The sequence below is a fragment of the Tinamus guttatus genome, unplaced genomic scaffold, assembly GCF_059628265.1.
Source record: "Tinamus guttatus ecotype Peru unplaced genomic scaffold, ASM5962826v1 Tinamus_guttatus_pri_ptg000806l, whole genome shotgun sequence".
Lineage (NCBI taxonomy): Eukaryota > Metazoa > Chordata > Aves > Tinamiformes > Tinamidae > Tinamus > Tinamus guttatus.
The window spans coordinates 307,616-330,370 of record NW_028289340.1 but is presented as its reverse complement, the minus strand read 5'-3'; the positions used below and the strand labels follow the sequence as shown (position 1 = coordinate 330,370).

At 41.0% G+C, this 22,755-nt stretch overlaps 1 protein-coding gene across 1 annotated transcript; it reads right to left on the bottom strand.

The window, feature by feature from the left end:
• Window positions 1-19,136: 19,136 nt before the first annotated feature.
• On the bottom strand, window positions 19,137-22,504 carry HTR1B (5-hydroxytryptamine receptor 1B). The gene is made up of 2 exons (XM_088537542.1): window positions 21,285-22,504; window positions 19,137-20,300 (listed from the first exon to the last, which is right to left on the bottom strand). Exon 1 carries the CDS (start codon window positions 22,498-22,500, stop codon window positions 21,346-21,348), a length of 1,155 nt encoding a protein of 384 aa, XP_088393668.1. The 5' UTR covers window positions 22,501-22,504; the 3' UTR covers window positions 19,137-20,300; window positions 21,285-21,345.
• Between the last annotated feature and the right edge of the window lie 251 nt (window positions 22,505-22,755).

Genomic DNA, 22,755 nt, shown 5'->3' with positions numbered 1-22,755 from the left:
CTTCAAAATTGGTATATCAAAGAACCTTAACAGCTTTATGGAATATAGAAATTTCCTGTCATTGTGCTCTGAATTCTGAAATAATGTCTCTCATTTAAAATTTATAATGAGATTTTAGGCTCTTGGGGAAAAGAAAAACAGATTTAAGATTATAATTATTATTTTTTTATTATTTTAAATAGATTTTGGCAATCAAAGGGCAAGTTGAGATGAATAAGGACTCTGAATTTAATAGCTTTCAGATGGTTATTCTGACTTAACATGAAATCAAGATCTATTAAGGTACTCCCATCTATGTTATTTGCAGTTTGAACTACACTATGGGTTAGGCAACTCTTGTCTAATCAGATCCTTTTTATGTTGGTGTGATCATGTTACCTTGCAGCTATTGATCTCTGAGCAGATAGTACAGCTCTCTTTCAAGCAAAAGCACACATATCACAGGTACTTTGAAAATCAAATTTTCCCCACTAAAACAAGGTCTCAAAAATTTCACTGAGTTTAAAAAACAAGTTGTAGGGATATATTTTCCTAACATATTAATTGAGAACAATGTTGGTATACCCTTATAGTATTTATGGTAACCAAAATATTTTAAAAATCATTAAAGCACTATGAGTTACTAAAAATGCTACTGCTAACTTTCTGTATGTATGCAGTCAGTATTGTAGAATTCTGCCAGTCAGCAGAACTACTGTAGAAATACTGTGAAATAACAAATTCTGGTGAGAAGATGGGAAAGTTTGAAAGCTTGTTTTATTTTGATTCTTCTTGTCCGTGATGTGTCTTGCCTCATCTCACGTTAATAGGGAGGCTGCAATGCACTATAGTATTATGAAAAGTTTTTCCTGAGAGAAAAAGGGAAGATTATCTGAGAACGCAACTGTTAACTACTACTGGATGTGGCTCCAGAAGCCTTTTGGTAAATCTGATTCAAAATTCAAACTTTAAACTATATAAAGTTATGTCAAATGAAAGTAAATTTATTACGCTCTTTGAATGTGCTGCATATTGAATTGTCTGACAACTCACTAACAAATTCATATCTAGTCTTTTTAGAGTAATGAAGGAAAATAATGGTCCTCAAGGGGAGGACCTTTAAGAATAAGCTTGTTCTCTGTGTGATCTTAGAGAAAGAAACAATGAAAACTAAGCAAAAGCAAATGACATTTTGTTATAGAAAAACGTCTTCCAGAATTGTGTCATCTAAAAAACTCAATAATTCAGGTAAAGCTTCAGCCACAGAATTGTTATTTGTTATTGCCTATGAGCTCCAGTATTTACTTTTGTGAAAGGCTGAGAAAAGTGAAGTCAGGATTTCTCACCAAAATCAGTGATATCTAATAATCAGTCACAACAAATATTTTCCACTATTTCTTTTTGAACTTCTTCAAGGGAGATGATCTCTCACATTTGGCTTAGCTTGTGGGAAAAGAAATACCAGGGACAGACACGGGGCACCGATCTTTATGGTGATAAAAATTAGGATCATTTCATATGCTGAAATTCCAGAATTTTGGTTGACTTAAAAAATATGAGACTTTATACATTTTTAACTCAAAAGGTCAACAGTTTAGCCACTCTTCAAAAAGAGAAGAAAGAACAAAAAACTCAATGGATCTTTTATGCTTGCATTGGAATTAGCGTTTAAAAATATGTATTATGCTTAATAATTAGATAGCTAGAGTATTTTTTAAAGCTGTTTGTATACAGCATACTCACCTGGCACAGATAACTTTGCCTATATCTAGGCTAAGTCCCACTATCAAATGCAGATTCAAGTCAGCTTGCTGCATGGCTCTGCTTGTTCATGCAGAAAATACTTCAATACTTCATGAGGAACACAGAAAGACAGTTATTCCACTTTCTTTAAGATTCCTCCTGCTGTTTTGCTTACTTTGTAGAAGTTGGCAAGATCATGAAGAAATAAGCTAAGCAGCTTCAGTTCAGGAAACATCCAGAGAAAACTGAAGTGGTGGTAATTAGTTATCCCAAAACATCATAGTTGAATACTGATGTGGAGATATACTGTTTGCTAAGATAAGGCTTGTCTTTATCTGTTAGTATCATTTAATAAAAAAAAATAGCGAAAAAAGACAGTATCTTAATATTCTAGCAGATACATCCAATCTGAACTTCGCTATAACAACACCACACAGACAGAAAAAGCAAATAGATGATGATCTAAAGACCTTAAAAATTTCACTAAATGCCTCATGAAAAAAAAAAAAAAAAACAGCAGTTCTATTAACAATAAGCGCTATTCAGTGTAATAGTTCAGTAACAATTTTACTGGAACTGTCTGCTAACGCCAAAAACCACCTCCATATGAGACAAGAATAAAAGACAGGATATCGAGTACCCAGTTTAGAACAAAGCTTTTACAGAGGAGTAGCTGCCTCTATACTCACTTGGAATTGCCTTCACTAATCAAAGCTCGGTAAACTGCTGTAATTCTATTTGCTGAAAGGGGATATGGTTTGCATAATGACCATAACCTTATTTCTGAATACTCCACTCCATTTATAGTGCAAGAAAAAATACGTATTTGTTTACTTAACGGCATCACTGCACTATCCAAATCTTGTGACTCCATCAGTGCATTCTACTTTTCTTTGATGTAACTGTGTAATGGAAAACTCATAGAAGCTTTTTGGGGTCCCATCACTCAAGGTCATTAATCTCCATTGTGTCTACTTTCAATCAAAAGCCTATTTATCTTTATCATAGGTAGATATTTCTATAAGACCTATTTGTCATGTACCTAGTGTTACAGAATATAAAGTTGTGTAAAATACATTTTACCATGAGAGTCAAAAAGGTAGGAGGAAGAGGGAGAGTTTTACTACTTATAAAGGCAAGGTGTTATTAATTAGCTAGTTAAGGACTTTGCCCTAGTGAGAGACATCTCACTTCAAAGAAGCTGAAGTGAAATAAAAACACTTATTTTTAATTTAGAAGAATGATTACATGGTCTCTCGGATATGGAAGGAAAAGAAAATGTTTCAGGAAGAAAGATTAAATATCTGGGTTCCCTAAAATATTTCAAAGGAGAAGATTATAAGAGAAAAGATTTTACTCCAGGGGAAGAAAAGTAAGTCTACATCATGGGGATGCCTTTCTCCTCAGTGTGTGCTTTAGGCCAAGTCTGCTGGGTATACTCTGGTCATGTTCCAGCTTTATGCTGGAATGAGATCTGACTTTCAGACAGGTTCCCTTCAGAGCTGTGGTGATGTCCATGGGGGACACTGGGCTAGATCTGAGAGATGCACCTGATCTTCCACCTCGCAGATGCAGCCAGGCAACATAGTTTCTGAGAGCAGCAGAGAGAAGAGCACAAAAAAAGATGATAGCAACACAGACATTAATGTTTACAAGATTTGGGCCATGTAAAGCCTTCAAGATGCTGCCTCTTCCAAAGCATTTGTGGGGTAGCAAATGCTGCAGGGGTGGGGAAGAGCCAGTCAACAGCCCCCCTCTTCTTGCTTCCCAGAACTGTCCTGGATACTACTCAGGCTCCTCCTTACTTCCACAGTGGAACCACACCAGGATCCAGCCTCTCAACCTTGGGATTACAAGATTAATGTACGCCTACCTCGCTAAGGAGCCTTGAGCAGGTGTACCTGCTATCAATGTACCAATGTATCAAGCATCTCTAGTTCCTCATTAAAAGGCCCGTTTTTGCAGATTTCACATCTTTTACACAGCTGTTGTCCAAATTGTCCTCAGTTCTTCACCATGCTTTTGAAGTGGAAGTAGTCTTCCAGCAGCAGCATCACTAATTCTGCGGAAAAAGAAGTTACTGCCTCCTCTGCTAATATAACCAAAGAGCCTTTCCTTAGCCTTAAAAGAGGATTAACACCTTTTTCTACAATATAAGATTGGGCGATCATGCTTAATTTTGTAATTTATTACCTCGCATTCTTCAGTGTTGTTTCTATCTAGGATATGGATGGATCCTATCTAAGAAGTTTGATGTATTTGTTTTGTTGTTCTAGGGAAAATAATGTTGTTGATCTCTTCTAATGGGAAACAAGCAGTTTGCAAAAGCAAGGTGAAAGAAATTCAAAGGTTTAGCAGGCTCAAAGTGGGGCTAGTTACCTCCCTCTATACCTGCTATGGAGAGTGCTATAGAGTCCATTAGAACAGCGGTTCAGCTACTTTTGTGCTGATTGCAGGATGTTCAGAATTGTATCCTATGAAAATAAAAATACAATTATTTTTAGCAGGGGCAAAAATAGGAACTGTAACAGATTTTTTTTTTTATCTGTAGATTTATAAATAGCTAACAGATGTTTTACTGGGCGGTAAAACCTGGGAATATGTAGCTTGGTTCTTACTGTTAAGATCAATAAAACACACACTGCAAATAGTGCTCTCCATGAAGATCTTTATATCAGCTCTTGTGCTCGCTTTGAGGGATAAGAGGATTGTCAGAATATTTCAGGAGTCAAAAGTAGAGAAAAGGTAACAAACCTGGGGGGAAGAAAGTGATAGTTAAAAGCAATTAGGAACTTCACTACTATTCGGGAACTTGATATAACTGTAAGTTATCAACTATAAGTTTCTTGGAGCATAGCATAACTCCCTGTAGGAACCACTCTTTTCTACCTAGGAATGGATTTCTGAAAAGTTCAATAGCTCTGTAAAGGCAGCTTCACAAGGTCAGATGAATAAGAGATATCTCTAAGTAGAGTCCTGATATTCTGTCTTATCTTTACTTTGTACTTAGGCAGTGTCTTTCCAAAATACCGCATGACAACACCAGAAAAGCAGCTCTGAAGAATATAGAAAGGATTTGCCTTTGTAACTCTCTTGAGACATGCTGAAACCAGCATCTGCAGGTAGCTTTTTTTTACCCTAAGTTAATTATCGATGAATTCTAAATTTAATCATTATCAAATATTTTCAAATTCTCGTTAGTTCTCCTTCAAAACAATTCAAATAAAAAATGAGCCTAAGCTCATACTCCTGGAGCCTGGTTAGGTGTCCTAAGGATCTGGTTTAAGAATATCCTTTCTTAGTGATTTAAGCTGACCCAGTTGGCTTTGCACTGAAATGCGTGCTCAAATCACCCATTATGACACCTTGAATTTGGGGAAGTTGATGTTAGCTGAGGGCAGTAACTTCTTTCAGTGCTTTAAGCAAGACTCCCAAGAGGAATGTCTCAGTGAGTGCTCTGACATAAGTCACAGCCTCTTCACAATCAGTTGCTCTTTAAACAAAAACTCGCAGAAAAAACAGCAACAACAACAAAAGCAAAAGGAAAACTGCTGAAAAATCTAGATTCAGAAACAGGGGGCCTGAGGCCTAGAAGCACACAGAGCAGCAGACAATCCTAAGATTCAAACTTTTTTAAGTAAAAGAGTTTGGCATGAAATGTGGGTCCCTCAATAGCAGTATTTTAATCTCTACATTATATAGTTCATCACTCTATTGTATTTGTACCTGGTGCTTTAAATCTTAGCAGCTAAAGTGACAAACTTGGTTTGTTCCACCAGATTTGGTACATATATAAAGCTCGTGTTCATTTAAATCAACAGCAGGATTGAACAATTTATATCTCCACAGATGTGCTTCTATGTTGAAGGGAATTGATTATTAAAAGGGGAACAAACGGATTTAGGATGTCAATTTACTTTCTCTAGTTCAGCTCAGGTCAAAGGAGTTAATGAAGCATAAGGATTTGAAGTCCAGTTTACAATTCATTTCATTGCACTAGCAGCACAGTTAGATGTCAGACAGGTGCCAGATTGTGTTTAGAAACTCTGATGAAGAGACTACGTGGAAATTTCTGCCACCCTGGTGAACGGACAGCTACAACAGTAGTCTTGGTTGCTGCTCACCCCAAGGACTTTACAGAAATATGACCCATCTGGTGCTCATTTCACCTTTCATCAGTCTTCTGATACTGTGGTCCATCTGACTGTGCTGAACCCAGTTGCCAATCCCAATAAGATGGAGTTGACCGACAATGTACATCATCTCCAAAGAGAAAGGGTAATGGTATGTTGTTCCTTCTGTGGGCAGCAGCTGTTACAGGAACACCACCTTCTTGGCTAGGATAGTACTGTTCAACTTCCTAACTGTAGATCCCTGTAACTGTGGCAATTATTTTTAAGAGTTTCATAAAATATACTTAAGAAAGGTGTGCTTGTTGCCCATAGGTTTAAACTGGGTACATGAACAATTATAAAATTTGTAGTGCCTCCATTCAAAAAAAAGTTGAGAATTACTGATCTAGGACTCCTCTTAGAGCAGAAAAGCATTTCATTCTTTCATAACATCAATATAAAAGAGAAAAAGTTATTGCAGGTTTCCTGACACTATCGAAATTCCTGAGCAAGCAATCAATAAGATTTCAGACAGCTTCCCCACCAATCTGATCTCGCTGGGGAAGAAGGAGAAATTACTGTTCCTGGAAGACTAGACCGTGCTAGAGGGCATGAGTGAGAGGATTGACTCTGCCTTCCCCATTCCCACAGGATTCCCTGAAGTAGCATACTCTGTCCACTGCTCCTCTGTGATATTTCAGAACCTCATACATGCTTTTTCAGGCAGGGAGAGGAGGAAAACATGTTTGTAGCCCTTCTTCATAGTCTGATAGAGCAGAGAGGCCGTGCAGATATGACCTAGCTATGGCAGGGCAGAAGAATGGCAAAGATAGAAAAAAAAATCTGTCTGTGTAGAATAGGGCACAAGATTGCCCTTGCAGATACCAAAATCCACAGTAGTATTGCCTCATAATCCTGGTATTATTGGAAGTTCTGTGTCTTTGATGTCATGATACTACTATGACATTTATGTCAACAACATTAAGGCTGCATCTAGAAGATGTCACCAATGAAATAATAGAAAAGAACTTGAGACAGGAAATATTTATTTTGAAAAAAAAAATAATAATTTGTTGTTGTTGTTTTAGAGGCTTATATCAGTAAGACAGGTCAGAAACAGCCTCTCTGGAGTTGTACTATTCAGTGTATTAGAGCACTACTTAGAATCTCCATTTAAGAGACATATCTGCATAACAAAAAAGCCTTTGCCTTAAAAGTGTACGTGTAGCAGAGACAAGACAGGGAAAAATGTAAGTTCCATCATCTCCATGCTGTAGTTATTTTCATCTGTGAAACTAATTCTTTACTCCAACATTTTCCTTAGTAGTGATACATCTTTCAGTGTTGTCTACATTCTACCTGTGAAATTCAATTTCTACTATTGCCTGAATTGTGCCTTTGGTGCTCCCCTCAAAATCCTCTCAAGACCATCTCTAATAATTTTCCTGGCCGAAGGGCAAAAGTATTTTACCCGTCACACACATTAGTCTTCTCAGCAGCAGCAGCAGTGTTCTCACTTGGTGTCTAACTTCGTCTTCTCACATGTAACCTTCTCCTTCTGCAATTGCTCCTGTAACATGACATTTTAAGGGACTTATTTTTCTTCTCCCATGACCCAGCATTCAGCATTTTGCAGTCTTATTTCCTCTATGCTTTTTGCCTTTGAGTAACCCACACAGGTAAATACAAGCACATCTAGTTTATCTAGGCCAGTGACTCACAGATTTACTACCCTCCCAGAGGTGTCTCTCAGTTACTCCTAACTACAGTGATGTAGTCTGTTGTGCTCATATTACCCCTTAGTCCTTCAGCTTTAAACTGTAAGTACAACATGTCCAAAGTAGAATCTTTCTTCCTGTTACCTTTAGCTTTACCTCTGAAGGAAGTGCCATGAAGACTTAACATCAGGAATCATCTTATATTTGTTGTCCTCCTTAACCTTGAAATTTTCTCTGTATAAAATTTCCAAGATCGCAGCTGAAACTTATATGAATCTCACATCTCTGACTATCTCATTACTTACTTCCCAAAATATTATTTTCTCTGGCTTTGACAAATACCATCTTGCATTACTTCTTGCCTGTCAGCTGCAAAGTTAGTTTTCTTAGCTCACTGTTTTGACTATGTCATTCTTCTTCTTCCTTCATTCTTATTCTATAACAACAAACATAAGCTACTCAGCTTGCTTTGTGGCTGATATAGTCTTTCTCATTTAATGCATTTTCACAGTTAAAGGCCTCACTGAAGTAAACGTCATCCCATATTTCACTCCCTAATTTAGCAATTTCAAATATCCAATGATATCCACAGCCAGACTTACTAGTTATTGAACATCAAAATCCAGCTTGCCTGCTTGGTCTTCTCCATGGGCTGAACTGAGAAACTGTCTTTTCTACCTGAACCATAAGCCATATGCTATTAGACAAGAATAAACCAAAGACAGAATGAAGTTTAGTGATGAATGAGCTTAATGAATCACTAAGTCAGTATGAATTTATTGAATTTACAGCTAAAAAAAAAAAAACTATTATCACAATATTTCCAGCTGTGATACATTTTCTCTTCGTATTCCCTGAAGAAGTTTGACGCACTCCTGCTTAAGAAGCCTGCTTTGCACCATGCAAGCAAGTGAGAGTTTTATCTTAATAGGAGGAATAGGACGGATTTTTATATTTTAATCTGGTTTTAGAATTAAAATGTATACCCTAGAACACTGGACAAGAAGGAGTCAGTGTTTCAGGTAGAAACAGTATTTCCTGACAGTGACAAATCATCTCTTGATCATAATTCTATTCTACTGCCATTTTCTATTCTACGACCCATAATAGCAGTCATTTTCATCTTGAGGCCCAGACCTCTCCCAGAGCCAATAACCATAAGATTGTCCTATACATTTAATCTTCTCTCCTCGCTGTGTTGGAAAAAGTCTGTGTTGGAGAAAACTCTTTCCAGTCATCCTTTACCAACCCCATCATTTCCAACCCTCTTCAACAACAGCTCCTCCATCAACAACAGCTTTTCAGTACTTTCCCTGTTTTAGGCCCACAGTTCCTTTCTAATCATTAAAATCAGGCCGTCTATTGACTCAATGGGAGTAGATTTTTTGTTATCTCTGCTGACTGCAAAAAAAATGGCAAACCAAACTAGCAATACTTGGATGGACTTTTCACTCTATATTATGGGGCCCTTAAAATCTCCAGCTGAACTTTAATCCATTGAGTTAACCTCTGTAAGACTGCAAAGACATCAGAAAATTATAGAATCATTATAAATAAGGTATTGGAGAGAAAGAAGTATAGTGATAAAAAGTGACTTTGCAATTTCTTTTATTATTTCTCAAAGATTAGATGGGGTGTACAGTTAACACAAAATGTATCATTACGCCAAAGCTACAGGTTACTACCATGTCTGATTTCAATTAAAACCCCAAAACTGAGCCATCGGACATGCTTCCAACATTTTTTGCTGAAGGTCAAAGAATTTGACTAGTCATTAGTGGTCACAAGAAGAGATTTCTTCCTCTCTTACTCTCATGTTAAACTCCCATATATGGGAATGTATCCAAATGTGTTTTGGATAACAAAAAAGTAATGTACTAGATAATTCAGCATCTTTTCAAAGTGTTCAGTACCATGGTTTTAAGACTTGCAACAAACTGTAGTAGGAAATGCTTTGTTATGTGTCAAATGACCTGTCAGCTCTATTCATGGACAAAATTCAAGGTTAAAAGAAATTTACCCTAAAAACATAGATTTTCAATAATGAAATAAAGTTATGAAAGACAAAATGGTAAATGGTTGCATTAAGATTGCGCTTAACAATACATTTTGTCCCTGACGGAGTTCAAACAGCAGCTATATTCTACCTCTTTTTCTCTCCTACTCTACCTCTTTTTATCTCCTACTGAATTAAATGTGTTTGCCTTGTCATGATGGTTTCTATGTCTTCCACAGAATTTCTTTCCCTCATGCCCATCCTCGCTTGGACATGGAAGTGCACAAGACAAAAACTAGGAACCTCTTTCTGAGCCAGCAAGTTTCATCTCTACAAGGAAGCTTTCCTTCCCATTTCTTGTGAGTGATGCCACACTACACTGAGTACCAGTATAGTATCCTTGCCTTTTCCTCATTTTCCTCTCTAAGTTTCCATGATAATGTAGGTATGGTTGCACATATACATACATACTCTGCCTTGTAATGAAGCAGACTTGAATTTGTAAAATAGTGATTCCTGCACAAATTTGGGTTCCAATATCCGCTATGTTCTGCTGTTGTTCTGTCAAACTTTAGGTCAATCATCAGCTACTCTCAGCATCGCTCCCTAATATATTCTGAAATACGGATTAAAAAAAGGCAGCTCATGACAGTGTTCACTGAGATACCTAGAAGAGGATGCTAAAAGGATCAGTGGAGAACCCTGTGGTTCCTGAACTTGTCCGGCCTGTTAGGTAAACAGCAGTGTCTGAAAGTCGAAAGTATTTTAAATAATGTTTGTCATCCTATATAATGTTTTCCATAACTGTGAATATGGTGGGAGGCTGCAACCATCATCATTTCTGTTTCCAAAACACTATGAGCTGGATCATGTGAATATTCTGATGAATTCCCTTGGAAGTCAGCTCTTGCAGGACTGACTGAAATAAATGTGTCCTGAAAAGTGCGTGTGATAATAGCATTTATTTCCACAAAGCAGGAAGACTGATATGGTTATCTTCCTTAACAAATGGGAACTAGGGCACAGAATTATACAGGGTCCCTTAGCAGGTCAAAGCTCACCTTACCTCTTCTGCTCTAAGATCCACATGATAGTGATTGGATAGGAGTATCGGCAGCATACTCCTACAGTGCCTCGGAGCACATGAAGCACAGGGTATCGGAGCATGAGAAAAGTGGACTTGTGGGTTATGTGGACTGAGTAAGGGGAAGAGCACTGGGAAATGCAGCTTTGATAACTAGTGGGGCGAGCAGGATTCAGGTCTCCTTGTGAAGGTGAAGTGTGATAAAACATGGGATGTAGAACAAAAATTATTTTCCCTGTCATGGGAGGTCTCAACAGATATGTTGGAAACTCCCCTTGCACTGAATTCAACATTTTAAGGAAAGCTAAAATTGAGAAAACATCATCTTTATCTCTGTGAATGCGAGAAAGAGTTGTTATATTGCTCACAGAATTCAGGCAACAAAAAGGTATTTATTTGTTTATTGTTTCTCTTGATACAATATCATGAAATAAAAGTCCAGACACCCAAACACATGGTTGGTGCTAACCATAAGCTTTCTCCCAGACTGTGGCAGATGCCAACAAAATTAAAGAAAAAGCATTTTCTTCTTCCTTCTTTTTTTCCTGCAGGGCTAGCTGAGCCCTCTCTCAGATCACTATGTCTCTTGCCTCAGGCCTTAGATTGCTCACAGAGAACAGTTTGCTCATCGCACCTATGCCCTGACAGCAAAGGGGAATCATTCATGTCCCTCTGTTCATCTGAGCTGTGGTGGCTTGCCAGAAGGAGGAAAGGCAAACCGTTCAGTTCCACCCCTGCCAGCATTTCACAGGATCCAACCAACCCTTCAGTCTTTGCACATGGGCAGGTAAGAAGTTGACACAGGCTCCAGAAAGGCAGTGCCATGTGCCCCAAAGAAAGCAACCTCGTGCCGACTCTGGGACCAGGCACACACTCTCTGCCAGCCCCAGTGCCTCTAGCATGCTGGCTTGTGGTTTGGCACTGGTCTGAAGCAAGCAGCTAGCTCTGCAGGCAATGAAACCCAGATGCTGGGGTGCTGGTTGAGATTCAAGCTCTTCAGGCAACGTCTGGGGACGCAGCTGCATGGAGCTGCTTGGCTCTGTGGGCACCATTCCAAACTCAATCTGAGTTGCCAGGGGCAATGTGGACTCACCTGAAGTGAGCTGCCTTGCTGAGTTACTGTGTGAAATAAAGTATAGCCCAACTGATCTAAATCCAACATGCATGGTTGGATTTACTCCTGAAAGAAAGTTCATGACATTCAGGCCAGGTCTAGGAGGCAGAGAGCTGAGTGATTTACAGCTGTAATATGATTGTCTGCTAGCAGCCAGGGGTCTAAAATCTTTCCTAAACTGTAAATCTTGGTCATTAATGGAGCACACATTCCCTCAATCAAAGAAAGTCATATTGCCTCCACTGTTTCCTGCAGCCTTCCATACACTAGATGAAAGTGAAATTGCAATCATCTCAGATATTAAAGGAAATCAATACTTGCCAACATGCTCTGTGAAACTATTGTGAAAAACTGCACTTCTTTAGTAATCTAGGGAATCAGAGAATGTGAAATCTTGAGCTAAATGAGTCATTTAGCACTAAAAGTTTTCCCTGGGACTTGGAAGTGTCTATGTTGATAAATACAAGACCCTCTGATAAAGAGCTACTGCCACATTCAGGCAATCTCTTAAAAACTATTTCAATTCTCAGTTTCTTATTTTTCTTTATTTTAGGAATACAAAACATTTGGAAAGGGAAGGACATGTGGCTTGAGGTTGAAAAAAAGTGAATTTGAAAACTGCAGCTGAAGCTGAAACTTCTTTTCAAAGAACTGAAGGGATATTTAAGATTATTTGTAAGCACTAAAAGCTCCACTTTTTTCTTATTAAAAAAATACAACTATATAAACCCCAGAATTTCTCCTCTGTTTGACAGCAACTGCTTCATTAAAGGCACTACGAAAAATCTTCTCACTCCTCTTCTTACCTTTCTTTAAAGGGTGAATCCAAATTTTCCTTGTCTAAGCAGGAGCGTTCTCTCTTGCCAATCTAGGATTTAATCCACACTCATTACTCAGGAAAAAGTCCCATATGTAAAGGAAATTGAAAGCATGTCAAGAATCTCATTCTATTAAATCAACTAATAACCACATAGCTTCAGAAAAAGCATGGAGGAATCCCTTTAGGATCTTGCCCCAAGGCTGATTAAAGGAACTCAATTATATCTGCTGAGAAAACTCTCAGAATATTTTGTATACTTTAATCGAAGTGTGACTGAAACCTGTCATTCAGACAGAAATCAATTCACCATTCTTATAGTAAACTGTAAAATTTCCAGTGCTACTAACTCTTATTTAATTAAATTAAATGCTGTACTCTGCAAACTAGTTGGTCAAGAGTACCCTACAGGGTGTTGACATCCAGCTGTTTTCCTTGGGAATGGAGTTATAGCAATGCCAATTTATGAAATTGTGAGGAGGTCTGTGATTTAATTAAAGAGAGAAGAGATAAAATCCTCTCTTTATAAATGAAAGTTAATGCTCTCTAATTGTATATAGATGAGAAAGAATATAGAAGTCTGGATGCGCCTACTTTCCTTGTAATACTCTGGAGTCACCAGCTCTTGGAATCATTATTTTTCAAATATTCAATTCTTTTGTACAGCCTCATCCATAAACCTCATAAACCTCATTGAGACCCATCTAATAATCCAAAGTGCTAGGAGTCAGGCCTTAGATTTTTTGAGGCAGTCCACCAGTTCCAAAAACTTCATTCTTTCGATGCTTTGAAAGATGCAAGGTGATGTCTCCTTTGAATGCAGTCTTCACTGTGCTATTCACTATCCATTTTTAGCTAGGACTTGACTCCTAACAGAGGACTCATGGCTGGGAAACTGCGGGAGAATAGTTGAGGGTCTGAACTTCTCCCTGCACAATGCAAAATCCAGGCAGGCTGGGCTGGAGGGTCAGTGTTCCCTGGAGGAATCACATAGTGAGGAAAAGATCAGAAATGCTCCCCAAGGACATTCAGGCATGGTGGAAGCAGACTGAGCAGAACAATGTTTAGCAATGTGTTGTTTCCAGTAATAATGGTTGAATTTTGAATGTGCCTACTGAAATGAAAATGTATATGGGGAATTCCCTTGCCTTCCTGTTGAGCCGTCCTTGCACGGTTCTAGGAAGAAGCTCAAGTACTAGGTCAGATATCTGGGTCTGCACGTTTCTACCTGATCACACCCTGTTGAAACTCTTTTTTTCCTGAATGCTTTCCAGTTCTTATATATTCTTTCCAAGGCAGATCTGACCTTGTAGTATGTAGGACATACAAAATTCACCGGGTAGAGTAATTCTGTCTTCTGCTTTGTTCTCTATATAGAACCTTTTGCTTGGAATTTTAACTATTTTTTTTTTCACAGAATTGACACCAGTGTCTCTAAAGGTATTTATGTGACCTTCATTGTATATTCATAAGTAGGATTATTTTTATTATGGTTAAATTATTTTGCTATTCTCAGCATTGCTCCTCTTTGGTCATTGATTTTCCAGACTCTCTAGTGAAAATGCTAAATAGTGTATCTCACACACATCTCTGGGTCTCAGCTGTTGTCCAGGAGGGCTGTATCTCTCCAGCGACCCTGTCAATCCCTAAATCATAGACTCTAGAGACTTCATGTATTTGGAAAGAACAAGGAAGTGGTTGGTCCTGTGGTTTAGTTGTAGGTAAATACACAGCTCCTACATATCCTTATGTATGTGAGTATATTGCCCAGGCACAAATAGCTGTCCAGTGCCTTACAGTTAATCTCAGGAGGAATTTATGATAGGTACTGCTAGAATTCTAGTCAGAGCACAAGCATATAAATGAAAGGGATAGATTGAGTTATGATGATTCCTTCAATCACCTTTTCCACTGCTGTGGAATTCATCAAAGTGCAGAAAGTAGTTCAGATCTACCTGTCTGATATGGTAGATCTAAACTTGTGATATGTCAGATCTAGCACTGACCTGACAAACACAGACTGCCATTTTTTAGAGTCCCAAAGCAGTGAATAGCTCTGAAATACTGATTTCTGAACTGTTGAGAACTACTCAGTGGTTTTCCAAGTACTGCCCATGCTTATGGCATCTATATATTCATTCAGCAGGGAGTTTCACGTCAGATTTTTTACCTGCTCTTCCTATATTTTATTAAATGGTTTCTGACTCTCTGATTCGTTCAACCTATTTCACTTTTATCAGTCACTCTTATGTGTTCTGAGATCTGGAGCAGTGGTTGTCAGCTATTTCCCTTTGCATTTTGTCTCACAGAGTTCTGTTCCATATTAGCGGAATCTACTCCTTTGGGATATGCTGTACCCTTTCAGGACACGTATTGCTTATAGGAACAGAGTATTTTAATAACCATGAGTCTTTAACGATCTGTATCTGTATTGTGTTCTCTGATAAGGGTTCTGTATTGTGTTATCTGATATGATTTTAAGGCGATGTCTATGGCACTATATAAATGAGCAAGGAATCATTCTCCCATCCTCTGGCAAAGTGGTACAGCACAGTTCATAGCCACAGTACATGACCCCCACTCATGAGGCTACATCCACTGGGAACCATCCTCCAAGGCATTCCTGAAGCGCTCCCTGCTTTTCACTCTCTGAAGATTTTTTTTTCTTTTGGACCTTTAAGGACTCAACCAAACAAACGTTTTTTGTGTATAGGTCAAAAAGACCCATCTAGGACTAGCAGATCAGTACTGCTGCCTTTCCTTTCTACTTAAACTTTCATCTGCTTTGCATGAAGCCTGCAGAACTTCCCAGTCCTTTCATGCACATCTGTGTCCTTCAGTTATACTGCGGATTTTTCCAGGAATGGAATTCAGGGGAGGATAGCTTATTCCTGTAAATAAGAAACAGGAACCTTCCTTGCTTTTACTCTAAATTAACTGTTCTGATCCCAGTATTTCTTTTGAAAACACTTTTTCCCATAATTTTAAGGACCGGACTGTAGAAGCTGTGTCCAAATTAGGTTTATGTTCTAAACAGCGTGCAAGTAGAAAACAACACAAGTACTTGAAAATTGGAATCTCCGGTAGTAGTGGTGAATGTGCTTGGGAGCAGTGTAACTTCATATAAAATCTTGTAAGAATGTGTTAATAAACACTAATTTGATCATACCTAGGAACATCAAGATTTTTACAAATTATATCATGCAAGTAATATTAGGGTAGTGAAATACCCAAGGCATCTGGATTGAAAGAAATGTCTAATGAAATTTCCACTTCTCTGAATTCTGGAAATGTATTTATTACTTCTCACCTATTTTATCCCCAAATCTAATGTAATTTCAGTAATGTCTAAATTTGCTGAACCTTTCTTTTTCTTTTTTCCTGTTATGCCTCAGTTTTTGCCTCGGTTCTGTAGAGGGAAAGAACTGTAGTAGAAGAGAACAGGGGTTATTTGACATAATGATGCCCTGTTCTTGTCTTTCCTATTGTTCTAAGACCAGTCAGCCTAAAAGACAGAACATATGATTCCTCAGAGAAAGGCCTGCAGACATGAACTCTGCCTATTTTGTAGTGTTCAAAGCATTATTTGTATAAAGACAATAAAAAAAGCTTGTTCCTTTATAAGGATGAGTGTAAGGAGTTTGATCTCTGAGAATGGCAAAGATTTTCTTTCTCAAGCTATTGGAAATGACTCAGTAAGAGATTTTGATCTCTATATTGTAAATTTGATATCCTGTGGATCTCCTCTTCACCTCACCTATTGAGTCGCTTGTTATATTACATCTTTCAAGCTTAATACGTGATTGATTAAAAAGGCTTCGCTTTCTGCTTGCTTTTCTATATGATCTTTCTTACCTTAAATGTTTCATGCTTCTTAGCATTAACGGCCAGACTCCCTCTGGTAGGATATTTTAGTTGACCTGTGTATATACTTGGCTTTAGGTACTAATTGGTGAAGTATACAAAAACACTCTCTTCTGTCAAAGTAACATGGACCACATACCTTTTTGTCCTGATGTAGCAAGTTTTTTAGGCGCATCTCAAGTATGTGTGGTTCACCTAAAAACAAAAGTTTCCTAGCACATAAAGAAGTTAGCACATATTTTATCAAATAAGTGTATGCCTGCAATTTTACCAAACTTCTCTGGGTATGATTCTCAAAAATCTCAAGTGATTTTCTCACTTGTCTGCTGAAGTCCCGAGACCTGACAGGAATAACCTTTTTTTTTTTTTTTTTTCCCTCCTAACCTCCAGGCTTTGTGGTTTCCCTCTACTTCCCGGTCCTCTTTCATTGTGGTCTTTTCATTGTGGGCTTTCTCTTTGTTGGAAAATGCAGTTCTTCATCTCTGGTATATTTTCAAAAGGAGTGGGGTTGCACGGTTGGAATACAGAATTGTGCTTCAGCCATGCTGCTTGGCCATATTTTCTGCAGCCAAACATGAGAAATGCAAGTGCTAGTAGTAGTACAGCTTTGGGGCTGTGAATGACCATTCCTTCAACTGCAGCCATTGTGAACAGTCACAAATGTCTTCAGGAGCACGCCTGTCCTTCAGCAACACCACCATGCACATACGCCTACCATGAAATGTGGGAAGTATGAGGTTTATAAATGTGCCCAGCAGATATTTTTTCATGACATCATCTAATACTGTTCAGGCCAATGCAATAAATAAACGCAAAACATGCTGCTTCTGTAATGAAAGCCTGCAACAAGCTTAAGCACCTTTGGAATTTTAGGGAACTTACCTGTAGACTCAAGAAGAGATTCACATGATAAAACAATGCAGAGCCAGCCTCCTCTGAGCCCCTGCCATGGGAACATGGACACAGGAAGTACTGAAAGGACAGCTTCTAGGGAAAATTTCAGATCTTCCATCCTCCCAGCAGCAGAGAGTAGTGACCAAACACAGCAAGGGAGTGAAGAGGCAGAAGGACAACATCCCACACCCTGGGTGTTCCTTGGGAGCTTCAGAAAAGAGTCAAAACTTTATGGCAGCTCCCTGGCTCCTAAAGACTTTGAAACCCTTGGTTCAGCCCCGGCAGGCTCCACAAGTTAACACCATGTTAATACCTCATACGGACCATCCTTCCTAGCAAGGCAAATCTTTTCATTTTGGAACATTTTTTGCAGTTTTATTAGCCAGCAGTGTGTGCCCTACATTACTTCTCTTCCACTGTGATGTGTGTCCTCACACCGAAGGGTGTCCTTACTCTACCTGTCTCTCTGTGGAATGACTTTCTACAGACTACAGAACTACACAAGGCCACTCAGCTAAAAGCAAGTGCTTTAACTGGTGTATAATTCAGCAGTGCTCCAGTTAACCTTGTTCTTCTCCTCTGGCCCAAATTTATTCAGCATGGTTTCCACACTGTCTTCACAACGATGAACACGGTTATGTGAAAGGGTTGTATAGCAAGTTCTGAGCCTCAGCTTGGAAGAATAATTTCTTGATAAATTAGTCTCACTACCTCTTCGCAAAACTTTCATGCCACAAACAGGAGTTGGTAGTTATCTCTGGGCAGATGCTGAAGATAAGCACAGTAAGTTTAGCAGTGTGAGAACCAGGAAAGTCCAATCCTGAACTTCTCTCCATCTGTGTCATTTTCTGGGGGCAAGTTACATAACTTGGTAAAACTGATAGAAAACTCTCTGTGGAAGTGCTGTAAGTATTAACCTAATGGTCTATTTTTCCACTTTGTATGTACCTAGGAAGCCTACTGATTTCACTGAGAATTTGAGGTAAATAAAATTCATCCTATGATTATAAGCTTCAAAAATAATGAATTAGAGAATAGGTTATGAGCTCTAAGATGCCATCTTTCTTGCTTTCTTCAATGCGCGTACATAAAAAGTTAAATTTAGAAGGAATGTAAGCACTTCAGTCATTAAAACTAGTGTTACAAAATTAATTACACTCATCTTTAAAAATTTAAGAGGTTACTTTCTAGAATTATAGTATATTAGTATGCTATTTACAGAGGCATGCAATTTTGAGGCAAGTCTGGATTTCTCAGAATTGCTGAAAAAATGTTTATTTTTCATTACTTCAGGTTGTATCTTTCAGGCTTGTTTCCTCTGCATAGACACATCTTCCACTTCACAGTGAATGGGAGTTTTGAAGGCACAAAGGCTCAGGTTCTCTTTTTGCTGATCAATTAAATAAATAAATCCTTCTTATTTAAATGAGTCTCTGAAGAATAAAGGGTAGATAAACCATGTAACATTCTCCCAGTCTGTAAGACAGACCCCATCTAGCATACAAATGTAGCATTTTAAAATATTAGTTACAGCACTCACCAAGTGCCAAAATAAGTTTTGTTTGCTTTGAATGGATAAATATTTGTTAAAACACCTAACAGTTTAATTTGGAGTGGTATAGCAATGGTAAGAAGATAGGATAAAAGTGAAACTGCCTATTAGAAATCTGACTGCTGATTAAAACTGGCAATTTCAGCCCTGGGCAATTGCTTTTTTGAGTGACTCATCAAATCAGCTTTACCTAAAGAGTCAATACCGAGAAGCCAGGTAAACCAATAAGTACTCCTTTCAGGAACACAATTGCCACCACAGACTTTTGAGAACACAGTAAAGCATTTTATTGTTTATACTCATTTTCATTTACACATAGGAGGAACAATCAATGCAGTTCTATCACAGCAGGTGGATCATATCCTGAAACTTTTACTCTGCCTGCTGAATATACCTGGAGTTGTCTTAAGGTCTGATCAAAAAGAGAGGGAAAAAAATATGGGGGAGGGAGGGGAAGGAGAGAGAAGAGTAATTTTGCTAACATCAGTTAATTCACAATTTATGAGTATTTATTTTGCAGGTGACATAGCTCTTGAAGAGCAAACTGCTTCACTTCTCTACAAAATAGACCATAAATAATGTAGTTATTTAGAGGATTCTAAATTTTGCAGTACTTCATGCGGTAAGGGTGTGCAACTGACACAAAATGGAAAACTCGGTTACAACATCAAACTGCTACTTCTAATCCCAGCTGGTTTGTGGAAAAGGTTATTGGACTCCTTGCCTTCTGCTCTTGGGTTATGGAGTAGTAGTAAGAAGTATTTACTTTATAAAGGCAACTATGAGGACAGACTATAGATATGCAGTGCAATTGAACAGGTCTACAACTCTTGTTTCTACAGAATTTGCATTTGCTATTGTTTGGAAATACAATTAAAACTTTTGCACACTGCTACTTCTCACATGTGTTTGGCTGAAGGAGTCATCTGCAGATGCTCCTGTTTACTGTGATGCTCCTGTTTTTAAATGCTCCCATTTTTCTCCTCTGGGCCTCCTAAGCGGAGTGAGCAACTCTTTCCACTGAAAGAAATTACAGGTGTGCAGAAGTACAGCTACGTTACTAACACAGACAGAGACAACTGTGCTCTTGTGCACACCCCTACAACCGGCCGGAGAACAATTTAAAAAGTTAAGCCTGCAAAATAAATGGAGTTTGCTCTCAAACTTTTTCTTCAATCCAGACGAATTATAGACCTTGATTCGAGGCTGCCCTCTTTTTTTTCCCTTTTCTTTTTTTTTTTTTTTTTTTTTTTTTGCAACTGATCTGCGTGACTGTTGGAACAGCATCTCTGCCAGAGTCATTACACTGAAATGCAGAGCTGAGCAGTTTGGTGGCAGTATGTATTGACGTTTCTGCAGCATCATGAGTCTGGCAACTGGGCTTGGGGAAGTTTCAAGCAGTGGGTCTTTACAATAGCAACTTGATTCTGCAGGCAAAAAGCAAGAGATGGGCAGGATTATTACAGTATCACTGTGAGGGCAAGTGTGCGTGCTGCCGAAGTGGGGACAGAACAAGACTGTCAGGCAGCCGCTGCTCTTGTCAAAGGCACAGGAAGGCACCGCTTTCCAGGAGGAGAAACATAAAGGCATGGAGCCTTTCATGACCGCTGAAAGGCAGTTTTCTTCTAAGGAGCTCTCCAGCCCCAGCTCAGGCCAGACTCTCTTCCCAGCAGGAGGAGTCAGAGCCGAAAGGAGGCCAGGAACTAGGCTGAAGTTTTCCACCAACTCACCCCGGGCCTGTCCTATCTCCCTTCCCTTCCCAAGGAAAGCAGCCCTGCATTTCCATGGAGTTGTCCCCAACAACGTCCTGCGTCCCTGGGCGGGGAGGGGACTGAGGAGGGCTGCCCCCCGCCCCCCATTCTTGCCGATGGAAACCGGGGGTGCCACCGGGCCCCTGCCCCGGTCCCCGCCAGCTCCGCAGCACCGGGCTACAAAGCAAGTGCCATTTAGCACTCGCTGAGCTCAGCGCCGGCATTAGCATAGGCGATGGCGGCAGACTGGATTAGTAGAAGGGATGGAAAAAAGTAAAAATAAAAGCAGATCGCCGTGAGTCACTCGCTCCCTGCGAGCTGGGGGGTGCGGCGGGGGGCGGCGGTGCGAAATGTCGGCAGCGTGAGCATCGCCGCCGCTCGCCACGGGGCCGAGCGACATCCCGCACGGCCCCGCACGGCCCCGCACGGCCCGGCGGAGCTCGGCGCGGGGCGGCCAGGGGCAGCGCGGGGCGCGGTGCCCTGCGCGCCGCTCCCGCACCTCGCCGCGGGGCTCCCGCACCTCCCGGCGCGGGCTGCAAAGCAGCCGCTCCCGGCCGCCTCGGCGGGGGCGGGGGAAAGGCGGTTTATGGGCTAACACCCCCTCCACCCGCCGTTACCGACCCGCTGCTCGCGGGGCTGCCGCGCCCCGAGCACACCTACCTGTGGCGTCGGACACGGGCGTGCATGGGGGCAGCCCCGGAGAACACATCGCATTCAAAATTCAGCCTGTGCATCGGAAACGTATGAGTTTGTGGAAAGCTTGTTTGAAGTCTTCGTTGGACATAGTATAGATGATGGGGTTGATGAGGGAGTTGAGATATCCAAGCCACGTGAAAAAGTCAAAGATGGCCATGTGGAACCAGCAAGCGTGCTTGCAAATAGGCATCACTAGGCTGATGATGAAAAAGGGCAGCCAACAGACGATGAAGGCTCCTAAAATAATCCCTAAAGTCTTTGTAGCTTTCCGCTCCCTAGCGGCCGTGAGCTTCTTTTTCTCCAGCAGGGCATCCGAGACCTTCACCTTCACCTGGTTCATGTACACCGGAGAGCCCGTTTCGCTGGATCCCTCGGGAGCCTTGGAGTTTATGGACGTGACAGAGGAGGACGAGCCCGGGGAGTCCGTGATTAACTGAGCCCGAGTTAGTCTTTTACCTGCTTTCTTTGGCGTCTGCTTCAAAATCCTCGACCTGGCTTCCACGTAGATCCTCCCATAGAGGGCTATCAGCAGCAAGGTGGGGAAGTAGAAGGCTCCCACCGTGGAGTACACGGTGTAGAGGACGTGGTCCGTGTTCACCACACAGTGAGAGACCTTCTCAGCCTTCGCCTGCCGCCAAAACAAAGGGGGTATGGAGATGCAGATGGAGAAGACCCACACCAGAGCAATCATGCCCGCTGCCCGCTTGGGAGTCCTTTTTGTAGAGTACTCGACGGCGTCTGTGATTGCCCAATACCGGTCCAGGGCAATGACACAGAGGTGCAGGATGGACGCTGTGCAACAGGTGATGTCCGAGGACAGCCATATATCGCAGACGATCTGGCCCAGCGTCCACTTCCCGGTCACAGTGTACATGGTGCTGATGGGCATGACGAGGATGGAGACGAGGAGGTCAGTGAAGGCCAGCGAGGCGATGAGATAGTTGGCCGGCGTGTGGAGTTTCCTCGTCTGGTAGACCGTGGCGATCACAAAGGCGTTGGAGAGTACCGTGGCCAGCGTAACGAGCGCCAGGACGACGGCGAGCACGATCTTGCCGGAGAGCGGCGTGCCGTCCTGGTAGATGCCCTCCTCGGCGCTGCAGTTTCGGCCGTGGTAGGAAGCATTGGCGGGGAGCAGCGGCAGCGGGGCGGCCGCCGCCGGGCAGGGGCTCGCCGGCTCCATCCCTCCCTCCCTGCGTGCGCGGCCGCCGCCCCCGCAGCGGCGGGGCGCAGCGCGGCGCGGGGCGCTACCCCGGCAGGAGCCCGTCGGCGCCGGGGGAGGGCTGCAGCATCCCCGCGCCGGCACCACCTCCCACCTTCCCTCCCTCCCCTTCTCCTTCCCTCCCTTCCGGGGAGCGCCGCGCGCGCTCAGCAGAGGCTCAGTGCCCTCGGGCGAAGGGGCAACCCGGGGTTGCGCGCTCGCGCCGCCAGCTCATGG